Source organism: Anastrepha obliqua, chromosome 1 (assembly GCF_027943255.1).
Source record: "Anastrepha obliqua isolate idAnaObli1 chromosome 1, idAnaObli1_1.0, whole genome shotgun sequence".
NCBI classification, from domain to species: domain Eukaryota; kingdom Metazoa; phylum Arthropoda; class Insecta; order Diptera; family Tephritidae; genus Anastrepha; species Anastrepha obliqua.
The window spans coordinates 76,360,166-76,381,334 of NC_072892.1; the positions used below are offsets into that span (position 1 = coordinate 76,360,166).

At 37.1% G+C, this 21,169-nt stretch overlaps 1 protein-coding gene across 2 annotated transcripts in view; it reads right to left on the reverse strand.

The window, feature by feature from the left end:
* LOC129240928 (protein anoxia up-regulated) overlaps positions 1 to 21,169 on the reverse strand; it is a 40,893-nt gene continuing 19,724 nt past the window's right edge. The window contains exons 2-7 of one of the 2 annotated variants that reach the window (XM_054877006.1): positions 17,161 to 17,175; positions 13,717 to 14,169; positions 13,157 to 13,269; positions 12,951 to 13,081; positions 2,350 to 2,551; positions 1 to 1,528 (exon numbers count right to left, since the gene is read on the reverse strand). In XM_054877006.1, coding sequence (XP_054732981.1) covers positions 748 to 1,528; positions 2,350 to 2,551; positions 12,951 to 13,081; positions 13,157 to 13,269; positions 13,717 to 14,169; positions 17,161 to 17,175 — 1,695 coding nt within the window. In that variant the 3' untranslated portion in view covers positions 1 to 747. Of the gene's footprint in view, positions 1,529 to 2,349; positions 2,552 to 8,581; positions 9,183 to 12,461; positions 12,636 to 12,950; positions 13,082 to 13,156; positions 13,270 to 13,716; positions 14,170 to 17,160; positions 17,176 to 21,169 lie in introns of those variants that run through there. The other variant, XM_054877014.1, reaches the window with a different exon arrangement.

The window sequence follows — 21,169 nt, forward strand, 5'->3', positions numbered from 1 at the left end:
TTTTCATTTTTAACATTTTTTAATTTAACAATTTCGTTTTTAAGGACTCGTATATTTTAAATAAATTTTCAGATATGTACATGTATGAATAAATGTGAACAATAAAGTATGGGAGCATAAATTAGACACTTGCAACAGCCGCCTAGACATAGGCAAATCACTTCTTCTGACTGAATTTATTCATCATAGTATATAGGTAAAATGGTTGGATCCTATGGTAGGACGGAGTGTATATGTACCTACATACATATGTAAGTGTATTTATATTCAATTACTATGAATTTATTGAATAGTAGAAAACAAAACATTTTCAACTGGTGTCGATTAATTTCTACAGGATCATATCATATTATACGAGTATTTTTAAAAATAAGATGAAAATGCACTAAAACATTACCTAAGAAATCAAACCATTAACTTCGTTGCTAAATACCGCACGCTGGCATATATATGTATAAATATATACTTAGGTATTTACATAATTTTTGATGTAATTCTTCGTGCATACATATGAATGCATAGGCATATGCATACACGCTTATGCACTTATTAGGTTAAAAAATGTCTTTAAATTATTAAGATATAAACTTGGATATTTTTAAATACAATGTGTTAGATAGTATAGAAAGGAACAATGCATTATAGTATACGCTACAAAAAATTCAGCAAATAACCGTATTGAACACATTTTTTTCTGAATTCTATTCGGTTAGGGATTTACGTAAGTATTATATCAATTCTGAAATTTCACTCCTCTTCTTCTTCGTCTTCAGTAGAAGCTTCGGTATTTACATCAGATTTAATTTCGTCAATATCAGTATACAGTTCAATAACAGGTGCTTGTTCTGGTTGCTCGATGGGGCTTTCTGGTTGCTCCACAACGGGTTCGACTAGAACCTTGGCAGTGTCATCTAAATCTGATGAATTTGATTTATCATCTTTTTGTATGGCATTTAATTCTTGTGCAGCGATTTCGGCCTCTTGGCGTGCAATTTCAGCAAGCTCCGCAGCTTGACGAGCCAATTCTGCTTCGTGTTCTTCTTCAGCTTGCTTTTCAATTTCGGCCAAACGACTAATTTCTTCTTCCCGTAGTCGTTTTTCTTCTTCAAGACGAGCTGCTTCTGCTTCCCGGGCCGCTTCCTCAGCCAATCGCGCTTCTTCAGCCAAACGTACCTCTTCGGCTAAACGAGCTTCTTCGGCTAAACGAGCTTCTTCAGCTAAACGAGCTTCTTCAGCTAAACGCGCCTCTTCGGCCAAGCGAGCTTCTTCAGCTATTCTAGATTCTTCAGCCAAGCGTATTTCTTCAGCCAAGCGTGCTTCTTCAGCCAAACGTGCTTCTTCAATCAAACGCGCTTCTTCGGCTAAACGGTGTTCTTCAGCTTTACGCGCTTCTTCAGCCAATTGTGTCTCTTCAGCTAAACGAGCTTCTTCAGCTAAACGAGCTTCTTTGCGAGCATCTTCTTCGACTTGCTTTGCTATTGCTTCTTCTTGTGCTTCGCGTTCAGCTTTGAGTCGTTCGTCTAGAATTCTGCAATAACCCAATGAGTTAAACTATAATTACACAAAGTAGAGTAGGGACTACCCTATCATACATTTTAATTCAATTACCTAGCGCCATCAAGTAACCGAAGATGGTTCAGTGTGCAGAAGTTCACGCAAATAGAGAAATTTGTTAATTGTCATTCACATAGTTCAGCAATTGGCAATAAACAAAGAACCGTTTGGGGACGAGATGAATTTGGGAAGCGAGGAAGGTAGGGAAGCACTACATCAACTTATTCGGCTTAAAGGTTCAATAGAATATGCAGTGTGGGCAATGCGACGCCAAGTACAGTTGTCGTGCAGCAGGGCAAATTTGGTGTCGGATTTGTGGTAGGAGGAAGATTTTACCACCAAACCTTTAATTCGCCTCGGCAGATGAGTGGCATATAGAAGAATGATTTATTTTTGAGTTCCGTCGAGAGACGTTTATGTAAAATAATCAATTCAACCCAAAGATAAATTTGTTGCCAAAGTAGCCATACATACCTTGGCAACTAACAGACATATGTGAGACTATTCGTTTGATGACTTCGGTTTGCTCCCGTTCATCTCCAAACTGAATGGTTTATTTATGTAATCAGAACTTGACAGAATCAAGCTAAATAACTGTTTTCACGCATTCTTATAGTAAGCAAAAACATTTTACGCTATTTTTCTGGAATAATTCCCGTTTTTAACAAGTTGCTGAACAAGTTCTTCTGTAGTAAGGATTATTGTATTCCTTTTGGGATTAGTTTTCATATTGTTTGCTGGGTAGGTATATATAACATCTAAAAACTTTTATTATTAAAAAATATCTTTTCTTACTTTTGCTTACGCTGTTTGGCTTCATCTAGCATTTGGGCTTTCTTTTTTTCCAGTTCAATTTCATCCAATGCTTCCTCATTAACAGTCATGAGACGTTCCTGTCGAAGGCGTTGTTTTTCCTTCATTTCATCTTCAACTTTATCATCCAAAGATACAGCGGCAGAAAACTTACGCGAAGGCCGATAAGGGTCCAATTCAGGATCTATAAGTAATAGTTAGAAAAAATATAGGTGACATTCGCATTCGAAAGGTATACGAGTAGTTTTATAAACAGCAAATTTTTCACTAATTACTCGTATTCGACAATTGTTCTTACTTGGGTATTTCTGTGTACTAATTACTTACCTACTACTATTTGGTGAAATAGGTTGTTTTCTTCTTATTAAAAGTTATTTTTATTATTGTGTTCCTTATACGTATATAGTAATGGCGAATACTCATGTCAAATAAATGAATGTTAATGAGATATATCTGGTGAAGAATTGCGTGTTAGTTTTTTGTTATGTCTGTTATGTTAAATATTTTTATTGGTATGCATATTTCAAGAAAGCTTACAGCATGAATTTATGTGAATTTCAGTTCATTCGAATTTTGAGCTTTTCCTTCCTTCCTTGTTGGAAACCGACATTTGACGTCAGGGAAATGCAAATATCGAAAATCGTCATGATCGCCCTCTGATTTGACTAAAGGGATGCATTTTGCAATCAATTATCATGTTTTTCAATCCTCTAACTGGAGTAATATCAATTATCATGACATCGCAATATCATGTTATGCAGGCCCTCTTCTAAACTGGTTTACTTTTGTGAATCAACCCAATTATGACGTCATTCCTCTGCATGTCTCGATAAAATGTCAAGCATGACACACAATTTATACACATAAGTATATGACTCTTGTGTAGAATATTATGGCGTCCATTTTTCTCACAAACTTGTAAATTTCTTGAACACATAAACTAATGTGCCAAAAAGTCTGCGTTCTTTTTTCAAACTCAAATTTTCAACTTCGCGGCTATATTTTTCCATATGATCTGTATAATAATAATCCCATACGTAAAGGAGTATATAGTGTTTCTCAATGAATTTTAAATATACTGCCTATTGATTCAAGTGCTTTTTTGGTTGTCCAAAAGCAGACACACCCCTTTTTCTATAAACATACTCAATATTGAAAAGAAAAATAAGCCTTGTAAATTAGATTATTGATTCCAGCAGAAGCCTATCCCAAAAGTAAGGATCTAATTATTTCAATATCTACCTACAGAAATTAAGGGTTTTGAAATTTTCAAAATCGAAATGTCAAAGTCACATTTTTGTATGTATAAGCTAACGTGCGTGCGGCTTTCTTGCATATTAGAGGAATGTACACAAAGCAAAAACTGCTTAAAATACATATGTATATAACCAATTTTTTTGAGCATGATGAATAATTGATCCTATTTTATAATGTCATATTTTTCGAAATTGTTTCAACAACACAGTAGGCTAAAAAGTCCTGGGCCTAACAAAGAAATCACGTTTTTTGTTCAAAATTAACTTTATTCATCAACGTAATTTCTATCAAGAATAACGCAATCGTTCCACGGCCGCTCTAACATTTCAAAACCAAATTTGTTGAACAATTTATCCTTTGCCTCAAAATAGGCCTCAGTTTCAGCGATAACCTCTTCATTCGAGCGAAATTTCTTACCGGCGAGCATTTTTTTAGGTCTGCGAAGGTCAGCGAAGGTCTGCTGGGAGCCACATCTGGTGAATACGGTGGATGTGGGAGCAACCCATGTAGTTTTGCCATTGTTTCGATTGACTTGGGACACAGTTCGCTGTCTTGAAAATGAGCAAAAGCGGCAGAACAGAGCTTTCTTATAGTCAAATGCGCATACAATATAAAGCCAACACGTTCTTTTGATATCTTTACGATGTCACCTAACTCACGCAACTTTACTTTTCGGTCATTCAAAACGATTTTGAGGATATTTGATATTTTCTGGTATTATCGCCTTATTTGGACATCCACTGCGTTGTGCATCATCGGTGTCCCTACGACTACATTTAAAGTCAGCAAATCATCGTTTTCTCGTTGTTTCTGATGAAGTGGAGCCCCCATAACACTTTTGAAGCCATTGCTTCGCTTGAACGGCATTTTTTCCCATCAAGAAGCAGTGTAAAATTAAAACAACATTTTTTTTGATCAATTTTCTGAAAATAACAAAAGTAGCGTCACTCTTTGCACAATAACTCGTAAGCTAATGAATAGAATGTCATGAAATTGTAACAGCTGTCTTTTTAAGGTTAGTACTAACTGAAAAAAGAGTGTAATAAAACTAGTGCCATCTATGTGTTGGGCCCAGGACTTTTCAGCCCATGTGTTACACGGTGGAATAGTGCAGGTAAAGTAATAAGACAGCTTTCTCGGTTTGTTTTCTGACATTCGGCTGCCTTATATGTATTTTAGAATATCGACTTTTCTTGCATCTTTGGCCGCGGGGCATATCTATAAAGAGGAGTTATGCAAACACTTGTTTGAGCTTGCTAAAAGGCGATGGTTGCAGATGATTTACTGTGTTTAAATTGTATGGTTGGCCTCGAATAACTGAGATATGATAAAACCAAGGGAGTGGTCCCCACGGAGTGTCGCCACATGTTGCTCACGCCATCTGGCCGTGGGGGCTAAGACTTGTATCTCACGCAATGTGTTGGTCCAACAAACCAGCACCTCAAATAGGATCTGCACGGTTTCAGGAACTCACCCGAACAACAGCAGCAGAGCCAACTCCACGCATTTCTCACACCTCGACTCGTGACTCTCAACCCGAGGAGTTTTAAGCTCCTACAACTTAACGGCAATGGACTCTCGAGTTAGATTGGTAAGATAATCGACTTTATGAGTCGATATGGAATTTTAATAGCTGCGGTCCAAGAGGCAAAACTGCATGTTAGTTGCTCCTTGAACACCAGAGAGTCAGGCGATGCTGAGCTCGAAATAATTAATATAACATTTATATATCTGCTGCCCTTCTGAATATAATATGGTGCGCTCATTAGAGATGAAAACCGATTGCTTGTAGGTAACTTTAATGCTGCTGCGGCATTCAAGGACATACCTCCCAATTTCCCAGTCGAAGCAGCCGTTTTAGCAAACGAGCGTAACCACCTACGCCAGGCCGATTCCGGGGACCCCCGAATAAGGGATCTCAATTTGCAGACTCAGCAACTGGTCACCCATCATAAGCGAGCCAAATGGGAAGAGCACCTGAAGGCCTACAATTTCATCTTCGGTGTGAGTAAGCTCTTGTTCACCGTAAGGTCCCTGTAGAACCCGAACACAACGATAAGGTGGCAATCGCCTTTAGTGGTTATGCAGTCATTTACTTCGATGCAGTCCTTTACTCCACGCTTATAGACAATATCCAAGGGTCAACCTTCTCGCCGGAACTAAAGTGGTGGTCCGCGAACTACCTGAGTGGTCGGTATTCGTTAGTCATCTTTCGGGATCAAAGCTCAATACAAAAGAGGATAAAGCAAGATGTACCGTGATGTCCTTTCAGCCTTGCTTTTCAACTTCTACATACACATCGAAGCTCCCCCAACCACCACAGGGAGTCTTATTGATCTCCTGTTTCGATGACTGTTTGGTAATGGAGTTGGGCAATGACATCGATGACTTGTGTTCCAAGGTGAACGTTTACATCACCAGCCTTTCTTACTTTTTCGAGGAGCCTTCAGCTAAAGGTGAGAGTCGGTGGCACACCAATGCCGACCGTTAACAATCCCAAAATTTTGGGTGTACCTTCGAGCAAACTGTCTTTTTCAGAACATACAACCGCAATTGCCACTAAGGTCCAAAACCGCAACGAGGTGCTCAAGTCGCAAGCCGGTAGCACTTGGGGCAAAGGCAAATAAATATTGCTGGCGACTTATAAAACATTTAACCGGCCGGTTCTGAATTATATTGCGCCCGTCTAGTTGCCTGGCGCCAGTGATATGCAGTGGACAAAACCTCAGACCTGTCAAAATATTGTAATCAGGACACCAACCGAATGCCTCCTGATGTTCCGCCTGCAACACTTACGCATCGGGGCTTCCATGCACCCGGTTAAGGAGGAGCAAAATGCTGAGCGAGCAATTTCTGCTATGATGTTACAGTAGAAATCGCACCTGCAGACATTTGCTAGAGCCTGAGCAACCTCCTAGGTGAGTCAGGCGACATCTCTTCGACGAGATCCAGGAACGTAACAACTACAACCACTAGACCGGGCAGTACTTAAATTTTAAACGATATGCATCGGGAGACTTTCAACACATTCCCAAACACCCGACCCCCGAATGCCACCTATTGTGGACGAAGAAATACCGTGTGGATATTTTCCGGCATGCGAAGATGTGGAAGGCATGTGTAAGGCGGCCAACGTAGCCGATTGAGTTGGTGCGTAACTATCATTCAGGAGTGCGAGGGTTCCAAGCTCCGTACATAAAGCACCAAAATGAAAATGTTTGTTTTAATAGCGGCTGTCCCTCGGCAGACAATAGCAAACATCCGAGTGTATGTTTTGCTTAAAACTGTAGGTCCCTCCATTTGTAAAACAACAGCAAGACGCACATCCCGTGGCGCTTGGCCAAACTCCTAAAAAGGGTGTAAGCGCCATTTATATTTATATATGCTTATATGTATATATATGTAAAGGTACACCGCACGATACTAACTACCTATTCCCATTCCATCTTAAACCTATTCATGTAACTCCTCACTCCCACTGGACCCAACCTCTAGCAGATGAGCCAACCGTTACATGAGTTAGACGATGGCGATCGGTGAGTACACCGAACTGGCAGGGGCTAGTGAACAACAACAACGTTGAAGAAAAAAAACTGTAAAGTATTTTATTTATTGCTTACTTTAACCGGATTAAAAGTGATAACACAAATGGATTTATATACACTTTTTTTTCTAAGCTCAGCTAAATGCAAAAAATGATGAAGTATTTACAGTTTGCTTAGTAAAGGCGTGGCCGGCGGAATTCAAACTTTGAGTTATAAAAACAATGTTTATTGATACTTAATATACGCATTCCTTTTGCATTGCACGTTATGCAATTTGTTAATTTTGTGAAAATTGTAGAAAGCGTACGTTGCTTTTACAAAAGGAGTTCCGCACACAAACACGGTTTGAAGCAATGTTCCTATGTATACACCCTGCATCAGCAGCAAAATATTTGAAGAAGTCGGCGACGTTCATAAATAAATGGGTGTAATGGTTTACCGATGTTAAAAACGTTGACGACTTTCCCGGACGAAGTGAGAACTTATCGATTCGTAAAGCTAAAGCAGTTTGAAGAAAAAGTAGTGTTAATGTATCCAAAGACATGGTTCCTTGATCATGGTGTACTGCTGATAATCGAAAACTTCAATAAACTTTTAAGCATACAATTATGGTTCATGTTTGAAGCTGCTTCTCCGAAAAAGGATTTGGCCGTTTATTTGTATTTTCCACCAATTCTAATGCAGTTTCGATGAATAAAATTTACCGAAAAGCATTATTACTGCCTGTTGTAAAGATATTTGGAAGAATTAGTCAACCTTGGATGTCACAAGAAGGCAATGATCCCAAGCACTGAAGCCGAAGGTTTGTAGAGTGGAAACAGCAACACGTGATTGAAATGTTGTTTTGGTCTCTTAGTCGCCTAAGGCCAACCCTTTTGAAAATGTATAAGCAAAAATTAAAAGGAAAACTAACGTGAATTCGACTGATTTGGAGCTGATTACTTCCACAAGGTATGCAGAAATTAACACAACCTATGACTCGAAGATGAGAAGCCATTATAGCTAATGGTGGTAACTATACATTTTATGGAATATATTGCTTATAATAAATATAATATTATAAGCCCTTGGAATGCTGATTGTTAGAATCGAAGTAAGTGCGTACATACATACATATATAAATAAACATATATAATTTTTGTTAGCGAACAATTTTGTAGGTGTAAATAAGTAATATATGTAGGTCAAGGTCATTAATAAAATGCACTTAAAAAAAGTTGGTAGTGCATTAACATAATTTCACATAAATGCGAAGTGAAAATTACTTGCCATGCGGGTTAGTGTCACTTTTGAACAAAAAACACACACATAAAGTATACATATACATACTTATGTATAGGTATAAATATCTACTCTTGGCTTACTATTACAGCCCTTGTCATAACCTCGTTTGAAGAAAGAAACACAACATGTTGCTTATTCTGAATTAGCAATGACTTGCATATTATTTAAAATCACATACTTTTACATCTGCATATACATACACAAATACATGAAAATTGGTATAAATTGATTTTCTCAAAAATATATGTACACATACATATTTAATGCAATTGTGAAATTTTCACATTTTTCTGTTCAAACAAGTCTAATAATAAATGAAAAATAACCTGACAAAGATTGAAAATGATCCTCTTCTTTCTAAAATACGTAATTATTGCTTAATGAACGGTAAATTTTAGTAATATTTTTTCTGTTTGAATCGATCTTTTTTGTTTTTGATCATAGTTCCTCATCGTAGTTAATATAAACTGGTAAACTAAATCTGGTAATGTAAATAGTTATAAATAAATGTACATTGTACTTAAATATGACGGACATAAAAGCCCTATTTTTTTGTTATATATTGTATTAGCACAGATGTTGGTTCAGGATGGTTTCTTTCTGTTTACATAAATTTTTTATTCGAAAGCGTAAAGGTCTTTTGAATACAATATTTGGATGATATATAAATTACAAATCCATATCAAAAGCAGGCATAAATCATTTAGGCATCAACTTCAACAGCTTCAACTGTAAAGAATCAATCAATTATAAAAAGATATATAAACGTTAGTAAACCCAACTAAACTAGTTGATACATATTTAGCAATAGAGTTAGTCACAAATATATACAGTCAAGGACTAAAGTTTGCATACAGCATTTACAATGCTTTTAATTACTATAGCACGGGCACTTATTGACAAGTTTTGCAAATGTACATATTTGTTTCCTATATTTTTTTATGAAAATATAGTTCATTCCCCTACAAAAACCATGTAAAGTCAAGTTTAAAACTTGAAAAAAATTCAAAAACTTTTAATCAAAACTTTTTAACAGGAAAAATTCGAATTCGAGAATGCAGCTGCTATGTGCTATAAACCCATTGAATTTGGGTATATAAACTGCAAGTTTGAAATGGCTCAATACTCGCGTTGTCTTTCGACAACTTTTTTTCACGGCAGTCTGCGTGAACTACAAGAAAAACATTCAATGAGCCATAAAACTGCATATTCAAAACTTGTCTGATGAAAAAGTTTGTTGAAATTTTCTTCAATTTGCACACATCTCGAAACTTGAAAAAATTATTAAAATTAATTAAGAAACAAATAGATTGTTAAAACTTCTTAGAAAGTTTCTGTGATATAGTTATTAAACGCACTTTATGTGCTGTATGTAGACTTTAGTTTTTGGCTATAAGTAAGTATAGTAATAATGCGTGTTAAAAGTATGCTTGAGAAACATGAGTGCATATGCATACATACATACGTACATAATATGTGAATTCATTCCGTTAAAATAAAAATATTTATAATAGGGGCTACAAATTACCTCGTAATAAGTACCAAGCAAGTTAAAACGGCCAACGTAACCGAATGGGTTGGTGCGTGACTACTATTCGGTAGCGCTAGGCTCCGAAGCCCCGACCATAAAACACCAAATGATAGAAAAAGTATTTTTTAATAGCTTTTGGCCTTCAGTATTCAAAGGCAAACTTCCGAAAAAAACACCTCAAAAGCGTAGGTAGGTCCATCCATTGGAAAATACCATCCAGTGGAAAACATCAAGGCCACATCACAAGTAGGAGAATAATCTCGGCCAATCACTCAATAAGCTCGGTGTAACTCATGTGACTTATAGAATAAGAAATATTTCTTTCCAGATGTTAAAATAAATACTTACGATCGGAGATTGAGCCACTACGGCTGCGATCGAAAGTTAGTCCATTAGAATGTTATATCTATAGTACGTAATATGTCAATGGGAATACAGTGCTTATTGCATATAAGAACTATAGATTGAGGGAAAGCTAAAATGGCACATATATTCCTTGATTTACAATGCAGACTTAAAATCGGAGTATATTCAGGAAATTACCGGATTCCGAAACCACAGATCTGTAATCTGCGATCCAAAATTAAGTTTACTTGTCTAGACGTTTTTTATATCTTATCAGAATTTGGCACTTAACCTACATATAAGTATAGCTTTATAGCAAAATATAAGTAGTAAATTGGTATACCCATGTATCTTTAAAACAAAAAGCAAAAAAAAAAATGAGTTAGTTTTACTTTTAATCTTTTTTTATTTTATAAAATTTTATGAAAGCAAAATTTCTTCAATAAAATTTAATTCATAAAATTGTGTTATTAATTTGCATACTGTTATCTATGACCTATAATCCGGCCACTCCAGTAATCTGCAAGGCATCAGGATTCTGGCTGCCCAGATTGCCGAGGCAGCACTATAGTTGTTTTATTCGCAACTCGCTTGAAATTATGCAGTACCATTCAGTTTAATAGCTATGCATGGCTTAGCAACATACGGCTTATTATTACACAAATTTATACTTGTTTCTTTAATCTCTCTCGCCCTTTATTACTCGTTTTGAGCAGAGGTACGATCTTGCATTTGGGTTTAATCATAAGCACATGTTCAAACAAGCACAAATTTACTATTATTATTTTTCTTTTTTAAGAAAAGGTTTCCATTTCTGGTAAAATATGCGTTCTTATATTCACTCCCAAAATACAATCCCGAAAAGCAGTGCACCAGAAATTAATTCGTAAGGCTTAGAGTACAGCTCGCAAAAAAAGCACCTTGTAATAAATCTTTTACAAATTTTGAAACTTGGACTATTACAGAACGAACTATACTTCTTAAAAAAAAAGTAATTAAGAAATAAATAGTCAAAACTTGCCCAAATGTTAAGGTGCTATTTTTTCGTGGGCTGTTCCATTTCTCAATGTTGTACGCGCTATTTAAAATGTCCTAAAAGCAGTTCAGCCAATGTTTTAATCAACAAGCCAGATAAAAAACTTTGTCATATCAAAATTGTTTTAGGTCGTCAGAATTCTACAACATAGGTACTTGTATATGTACGCATCTATTTATAAATAAAAAGTTATTGATGGCTCATATTGCAGTGAGAATTATCTCATAACAATTAATAATAACTTGCCATAACTACATTGGTTATTAAAAGTGGAAAAAGATAATGTAATTTATATGTGCCAAGAATAATTTTCATATACAGGGTGGGCCATATAGCGTTTGCTTTTTTAACCACCTATTTTTTGGAGAATGGTAACACAAATGACATATCAAATGTGTTCATAATTTACTTGAAGGTTTGACATTTACGAAATGGGACGCTATACGCTTGAACAAAATTGGGAAATATTGAAAACCTATTTCCAAAATGGTGAGTCTTCTTCTTCTACAGTTAAAGTAAACGGCGAGCGTTACCGTGACATGCTCAACGAGTTTTTGTTTCCAAAAATTGAAGAGGATGACATGGACGACATTTGGTTTCAACAGGATGGTGCAACTTGTCACACTGCCAAAGTTACACTCGAACTTTTGTCTACCGTTTTTGAAAATCGAATAATTAGCCGAAATTCCGATATCAATTGGCCGCCTCGGAGCTGTGATTTAAGCCCGTTGGACTATTTCTTGTGGAGAGCCGTTAAGGGCAAATACTATGCGAACCATCCAGAGACGATTGATGCTTTCAAACACGAAATCGAAGTTGCCATTCATGAAATTGGAGCCCAAAAATTCGAAAATGTGCTTAAAAATTGGGTTGATCGAATAGCTTACTGTAAAGCCAGTCGTGGCAGTCATTTGAACGATATTATTTTTCATTCATAAATGACAATGTTCAATCTTCAAAATAAAAAAAAGTTTGAAAAAATATTGATTATTTTTTTTTTTATAGCCGATTCAAAAAGCAAATTTTACATGGCCCACCCTATACAATACATACCTACATATATGTACGTACTGTAAGTATTTGCCAGCATACTTACCTTTGTTCACGGAATCGTTCTCCTGGTGTTTTCTCTCACTCTTCCCTTGGGGATGTCTTAAATACCATGATAAAAGATTAATATCTGTTCGGACCTTATCCGAATCATACATTGGCCTTCTAATATTATAGGCCTTATCTCCACAAATCCTTACTGATGCAAGATGACTTTTGCCTTTATATTTAAATATGAATAGAGTGACTTAGTGGTAATAATTAGGACAAACATAAGTGCAATAGTTTTAACATTTTGGGAAAAACCAATAAAATTTTATATGTTCTTGAGTATATACTATGTACATATGCTCTGTACATGCATACAATTGCGCCTACCAAAAATATGAAATTGTTTACCACATTTCGGAATTTTTTTCCAAAGAACTTTTTGATCAAATGCCTAATTCAAAAGCTAGCAAAAGCAAGTTTAAAATAAAATAATGAAGCATTTCGATTGTTTAATAAAAGTGACAACACGCGTTTCGTTACGTACCCACATATTTATGTGCTGGTTCAGGGTAATAGGAAATTCTATGAACTTCCTTGGCAACATGGCGTACGGGATTGGTTATCCTTTCAACATATGCATCAAGGGCGAGTTGAGAAGTTGGCCCGTACGAGTATCTGTAAAGAAATAATTTTAAGTAGCTTGGTATTTGCAGCTTAAACTTTAAATATTCAATATTTTATTCCTCTTACCCAGTAACTGGAAACGGTGTACAGCTCCGCGCCCGACGAATCACTGGGGTTTGGATGTCGCGAATTAAGGACTGTGCGCGGTGACGAATCCGATTCGTTTCGTCTTGAAATGTCTGCAGATCAATAAGCCAATTTAAATATGGTAATTGGATTAAATTTACAAGTTCATAATACATACATATATAGTTATGGTGTTAGTTATAATATCGTTAAAAGCGTTCAAGCCAAATACAATAAGCTAAGAAACTTTGAAGAGTTTTTTAAACAGTTCTGTTTCAGTTTCTTATACATACATGTGTACTTAGATATGCATGTAAGTATGTATGTGTTTGTGAGCATGTATCTCTTTATAAAATTGGCTCTTACCGTTCTTAGTGTATAAGAAATTTTAGCTATTTATGGTCTTTCGATGCACGTATGCGTATATGTATATACTTATACGAGTATTCAATAATTAGTATGAATTGCAAGTAGTAACGTTTTTAGGTGGAATATACACGTAGCATGAGTATACTGTTATTGTTGTTAATTTAGGCGATTTAAAGAAATTTAACACTCACTGTAAAGGGCTCGGTGTTGAGATAATTTGTTAGAGCACGGGCGCCATATCCTGGTAGGGTTCTTTTCAGGTATGATGTTGATCGCACTGGTGAGGTAGTTATCCTAGGGCTCAGGGAGCGTGTGTACACACGAGATATGGGCGAGTAGTAATAGGATGGAGTGGAGTACACATAAGTGGATGGCGTGTACGAGCTGTAGGTAGTTGCTGGCAAATATGACAAACTCGAGGAGCTCGGTGTTCTGTAGGTGTATGAGATCGTACGCTCTGGTGAAGAAACAACCCGAGTAGTTGTGCGGACAACGCGAACCGGCGATGGCGAGTGTAAAACGCGTGTCACTACGCGGGTTGGGGAAGTTACAACTCGAATAGGCGAAGAAACAAAGCGCGATCCAGTGTATACCCGTTTAGGAATCGTATACGAAGAGTAAATTGGGTAACTCGTTCTATACACCTAAGCAAGATGAATAGGATTTGTTTGTTAAATAATAGAAATTTGTTTGTGTTTTTGTGTTGATTACAAGCATACTTACAAAGATATGAAACCATTTAAGCGTTAGTATGAAATTTCCCATTTTAATGTGTTAAAAAAAGGTGGTACTCAAAGCTACTTAAAGACCTTATGACCAACTTTCGGTAAATAGAATTGAGTGCGTCCAAAAAATATTTCTTAAGCAGGCATTACGTTATCTACGATTTCAGGTTCATGTTCCATCCTCTAATTCTCGGCTAAAGCTAATTAATTGTGAATCTCTACAAAAGAGGACAGTAATTTAACTTTCGTATCTTTTCGGATTTGTTAATGGCATCCTCGCTTGTTCGGTTCTACTCAAACGGATAAGCTTTAATGTTCCACAAAGAAGTCTTCGTAATTGATACTCTTTTTATGGGGGGAAACTTTAAGACTAAGTTTGCGAGTAATGCACCTATCGCTCGCGCACTTCGAGACTATAATTCATTTCCCACTTCCAGCTTCCTTGATTTATCTAGATCTCATTTTTGTAAAAATTTTAAATTTAGTTGCTTAATTGATTGCTAATTTGATTTGATTGCTGCATTTTTATTGATTGCTAATACTGTAGTTGCCAAATTTGGCTTGTTTTCCTTTAAATTTTTGTATAGTCTGCAATGCAGATTTGTACTGTAGTTTATAAAATTAAATTAATAAATATTTATAGTACAAATACAGCTTTATTAATTTTAGAAAGACATATTATAACAATCATGAGTGTAATACTGGAAAACCCCAGACCTCTTTCTTTTAGGCCTTATACGAGTAATTATTTAAAAGAATTAGTTGGAGGATGTGTGGTGTATGAAGCATTTTGACGCAATCATGCAAAATACCTAAAAAATTCGAAGTAACGAACGCCTTCAAGCCACCGAAGTACAAACCACACGAATTGATACTTTTGAATTTCAAATAGAGATACTATTTATAATAATGTCAGCCTTGAACTCCCACACATAATCTATCTTGCCAACAAGTGCTACTTTGGACTAAGGAGGCAATTGAGTAGTAAAGTTCTCTCTCGACGAACAAATCCACCATTTTATAAGTCTCTCATCATGCCCGTCCTATCGTATGGTGCAGAAGCTTGGACGATGACACTTGTCTATCATGGGGTGGATTTATGTGAACTCAGTAAGACCTGGCTAGTGCACAAACCTGTATAGTCGCGTCCGAAGGAACTTTATAGGCACACGAATTTTGTCGGTTTGCACCCGCGCTTTGAGACTTGGTACTGTTCTGACTCTTTTTAACCATAACCGTAGGTAGTCATCGTTCAAAGTTTTTTATAACCATCGAACATAATCCTTTCTCCCCTATCTTTTCTTCGAAAGGTAATATAATTATAATATAACCTAGTTGCCTTTTAGACAGTCACGATTTTGGATGAATGCATTTTGTGCTCTCAAGTCTAAATAAATCCTTTAAATCGAAATCAAAGATCAGAGTAGGTTTCAGCCAAACTTGTCCTTTTAATTTCGAACTATCCGTGTAAACGCAATAAAGTATTATACTAGGTACATCTAGTATTTATACGTGGAAACTCAGAGCAACAGCACGAAGGATTGTCTTTAAACAGTCAGTTGAACAATACATCAAAGTTATGTTATAAGTTTTATGAAAATAGTCTTTCTGTATGAAGTGTATTGCCTGATTTTTCCGATCAACATAACCGGCCCTCTAAGGCAACAATCAGCCGATTGGTTCAGTAATTTGAAGACCTGCATATGCATCATACGGCTGGAAATATTGCCACTGTGGAACAAAGTACGAGTAGGTATCAGGAGGAGACAACCTCAATTCATCATGCACGCTGTTACGATTAAAAGTGAACGTTATCGTAACATGATAACGAACTTTGAATGACCTGAATTAGATGACATGAACTTGGACAATATGTCAATGCCATAATACAATATGATACAACGACCTGATGTTATCGATGTTAAGTTTTGTGAAACCCTTCAGGACCGAACTAGCCAATAAAATGGCTTGGGAAGGTTTATTTAAGATAAACCAGAACATGATAACATGGTATACGGACGAACCCCAGTAGAAGGTGCAGGTGTCTGCGGACTCGGAAGTGCTAGGCAAGAATACAAGTGTTTTTCAAGCGAAAGTCTACGCTTACTTTATCCTGTAGCGCAGCAGTACTAACAGAAGTTTAGCTGTCCTTACTGATAGCCCGGCATTATCAAAGCGTTCAACTCCTTCCAGGTTACATCAAACCTGGTGCTAGAATGTCTTGATAAGCTGGCCGGAACATCCGGGTACGTAACCACAGGGAAAATTCTCCTCTCTTATTCAGAAAGTAGAGAAAAGACAATGAAGATCATCCTCAGTGATAGGTAGCTTTAATCTAAATCGATTTAAAGATTGTTTAATTAAATAAGATTCAATGTATGAACTAAATAAGTATAATTTTAGAACCATCACAGGTATTCCAACAGAGCATTGTAGATCGGTTTATAACCGTACTAACTTGGGAATATACTGCAATGGAACTTGCAGGTTCTGTAGGTAGGAAGATGAAACCGCCAATCATATGTCGTGCCCAGCACAGATGCATAAGCAACACAAAAAACTGAGTAAACATATTTTATCAGGCGAGGAAATGAAAATAGGATAAATACTAAAATTTATTGATAGATACCATAGACTAAAAATATTATAGAATAAAAAAATCATTTCTACAAATTTTGTTATTTTTTGCTTATAAAAGAAAATCTACGGTCTTATTGAACCACTTCATAGAGTAGCGAGAGACTAGAAGCTAGTAATAAATGTGTTAACAAGAATGTAGCGTAGCAATTTTATATTTTTCGTATGAAAGCTATCGCAGAAAAGTTGTGCAATTATAAATAAAGCAGGCAGAGTTATCAGTTGTGATTTGAGCAATGTCAATGTTAATAATTTATGCAGGTAAATACTTACACGGGAGACGGGATACTGAAAAATTTAATAAAATGTATTAGAACTATTAAAATTCAAATATAATATTATATTAATATAAAAATAAGTATAATTTATAATAAATCGGGCCATATCATGTGTGTTAAATTAATTACGTGACCGTATGTACTATTAGTCCACTTTTGAATTAATTTTCATCGTTTATTTGTAGTTACAATCCTAGCTGCCCCTGAAAGTATCTTGTAAAAAATACTAAATATTTGCTTAAATTAAATTTAAAACGTAAATTCGAATTAAAGAGATTCTCGAACAAACAGGAATATTTTACATATGTATGTACTTTATACTTCAATTTTCAAAGTGTCTCAAAGACAACTTCGCGAGAGATAACCCGCCAAATTCGCTAGGCAAAAACAAAATTAATGAATAACATTAAAACAATTATTGCAATGCTTTTAGATAAACAACATTCTTGTTTTTTTCACCAGCGCTCGTGTAAGCAAACAGTTCAGATTCTTTTCCAATTCAGTAGTGCCTCTTCAGACGCAAGAAACGAGAACAAGAGAAGCGTGAGCGTGAACTGCTAGAGGAGTACAGGGACAGGAATGATGCTCGAAAATTCTATCAACAAGTCAAGCATCTGACACAAGGTTTCAAGACCGGAGCATCAGCCTGCAGAGATAAAAACGGAAATCTGGTTATGGATACACAGTCCACACTGGGCATATGGAGGGAACACTTCTGCAATTTACTTGCTGGCGATGACGCACACAATTCCGACCCAGTAGAAGATGACCCGATACCGCCAATCGACGATAATTTGGACGTTCCACCACCTAGTCATGCCGAAGTCAGAGTTGCCATTCAGCGGCTCAAGAATAACAAAGCGGCTGGCGCTGACGGCTTGCCCGCTGAATTGTTCAAGACTGGCGGCGATGTGCTGATAGGGAGCATGCATCAGCTCATCTGCAAAATATGGCTAGCAGAAAGCATGCCCGACGATTGGAATCTCAGTGTCCTTTGTCCTGTACTGAAGAAGAGTGACCCGACGATCTGCACCAACTACCGGGGCATCAGTCTTCTAACCATCGCTTACAAGGCCCTGTCTAGCGTCCTATGTGGAAGACTTAAGCCGTTTGCCAACACACTGATTGGGCCTTATCAGTGCGGCTTCAGAAGTGGTAAGTCCACCATTGACCAGATTTTCACATTACGCCAAATCCTGGAAAAGACCCATGAAAAGCAAGTCGACACCCATCATCTTTTTGTCGACTATAAAGCTGCGTTCGATAGCCCGATAAGGGATTGTCAGTACGCCACCATGTCTGAGTTCGGTATACCAGCGAAGCTCATACGGCTTTGCAGAATGACGTTGAGCAATACAACCAGCTCCGTCAAGGTAGGAAATAACCTCTCCGAGCCATTCAGTACCGTTCGAGGTTTCAGACAAGGCGATCCACTGTCATGCAACCTCTTCAACTTAGTGATGGAAGGGGTGCTCCGAAAAGCAGGTGTGCATCGTAATGGCACTATTTTCTACAAATGTGTCCAGCTCCTTGCGTACGCCGATGACATTGACATTATCGGCCGCTGTAAGCGAGATGTCACTGCTGCGTTTTCTGCTATCGAAAAGAAATCATCACGAGTGGGTCTGGTGGTGAACGAGGGTAAAACGAAGTATATGCTGTCTACAACGCGGAACACACGGCGTGTAGGAACGCACGCCATTGCGGACAACTATACTTTCGAAGTTGTGCCAGAGTTTGTTTGTCTTGGCACCGCCGTTAACAGCAACAACGATATCAGCCTGGAGATCAAACGGAGAATCACTCTTGCTAATAGGTGTTACTATGGGCTAAGTAAGCAATTGAGTAGCCGAGTCCTCTCTCGCATGACCAAACTGACACTTTACAAGACGCTCATCATACCCGTGTTGCTTTATGGCGCAGAGGCATGGGTAGTGTCACAAAACGCTCTTGGGGTGTTCGAGAGAAAAGTTCTTCGTAAGATCTTCGGTCCATGGCGCGTTGGCGAAGACTACCGTTCAAGAATGAACCACGAGCTGTATGAGCTCTACGCCGACATTGACGTAGTTCAACGCATCGCCATCCAACGCCTGCGTTGGCTAGGGCATGTCGTGCGTATGGATGAAGAAGCTCCAGCAAAGAAGGTGTTCGAGGGCGAAGTCCAAGGGAGCCGACGCAGAGGAAGACCATTGCTCCGGTGGAAAGACCAGGTGGAGGAAACCCTATGCTCGCTTGGTATACATAATTGGAGAAGGCGCGCGCGGAGCAGACGCGCCTGGAGAGAGCTAGTGAGGTCGGCCGTAACTCGGTAACGGGTTGTTATGGCCACCTAAGTAAGTAAGTAGTATGATATTATTTATATTTGTACGCTCGGATAAATAGAACACCATTGACCAAGTTCATCATTGGAAATTCCAAGAAAATAAATGTGCAAAAATTTATGAAAACTTTCTGTACTAAATATCTGACTCTGTGGTATACCTTGTCGGATATTTCATCGATTACCTTAAATATAGGGTGGGCCATGTAAAATTTGCTTTTTGAATCGGCTATAAAAAAAACTAATCAATATTTTTTCAAACTTTTTTTTATTTTGAAGATTGACATTGTCATTAATAAATGAAAAATAATATCGTTCAAATGACTGCCACGACTGGCTTTACAGTAGGCCATTCGATCAACCCAATTTTTAAGCACATTTTTGATTGTTTTCATGAATGGCAACTTCGATTTCGTGTTTGAAAGCATCAATCGTCTCTGGATGGTTCGCATAGTATTTGCCCTTAACGGCTCTCCACAAAAAATAGTCCAACGGGCTTAAATCACAGCTCCGAGGCGGCCAATTGATATCGGAATTCAAAAACGGTAGCCAAAAGTTCGAGTGTAACTTTGGCAGTGTGACAAGTTGCACCGTCCTGTTGAAACCAAATGTCGTCCATGTCATCCTCTTCAATTTTTGGAAACAAAAACTCGTTGAGCATGTCACGGTAACGCTCGCCATTAACTGTAACCTCGGAAGAAGAAGAAGACTCACCATTTTGGAAATAGGTTTTCAATATTTCCCAATTTTGTTCAAGCGTATAGCGTCCCATTTCGTAAATGTCAAACCTTTAAGTAAATTATGAACATATTTGATATGTCATTTGTGTTACCATTCTCAAAAAAATAGATGGTTCAAAAAGCAAACGCTATATGGCCCACCCTGTAGATGTGTGAAATCATCTGTGGTAATATTCATTGCACCAAACGAAGTTATTTGAAAAGATAAATTGTAAGCTCGTATTTGTATTTATGGACAATTCAGTGCCGACAATTTGATTTTCCAATTTGCACAGCACAATCATTGTGTTTTAGTAGTGAAATTGAGTACCATGAATGTTCACAAACTTTATTCGTTGAGCCAATGGTCAGAGACTTGTATGAACTAAATATAATCAACGTGACTATCGTAATGGAATGTTGTACAAATGATATTTGTACGCTCATCTGTACTTCACTTTCATCTACTCTTGCAGTGGCTAGACTAAATTTACTTGGCATGATTTTCAAAAATACTTGGTAAAATACATAAATAAATATATTTTTCTTCTGCACAAGCATTAATATACAACATCACCCGCTCCGAATTGACTTTAAAAAATTCCAAATGTATCCAAACGATTTATTCGAGCGCAATAGTAACTCACAAAAATAAAAATGGCGTTATAGACCGGTCAAATTAGGCCAAAACGTAAGGGTGAAGCTACTAAAATTCTTAACAAGCTGAAAATGGATGAAATTGTTCAAAACCTATGTAAAAACAAGCTCCCAATCGATTCAGCTGGGGAAAAAATTCAACTCGAGGTCAATGGTTAAAACAATGGCTTTTTGTGAATTTCTCGAAAAAGGTCAGTTTTATCGCAAAATTAACGCAGACAAAAATTGTAGATTATACAATTATATACAAAAAAGGTATGAATGATTTTTTTCCGAAATACCACCGTTTCTAAGATATAACGAAGTAA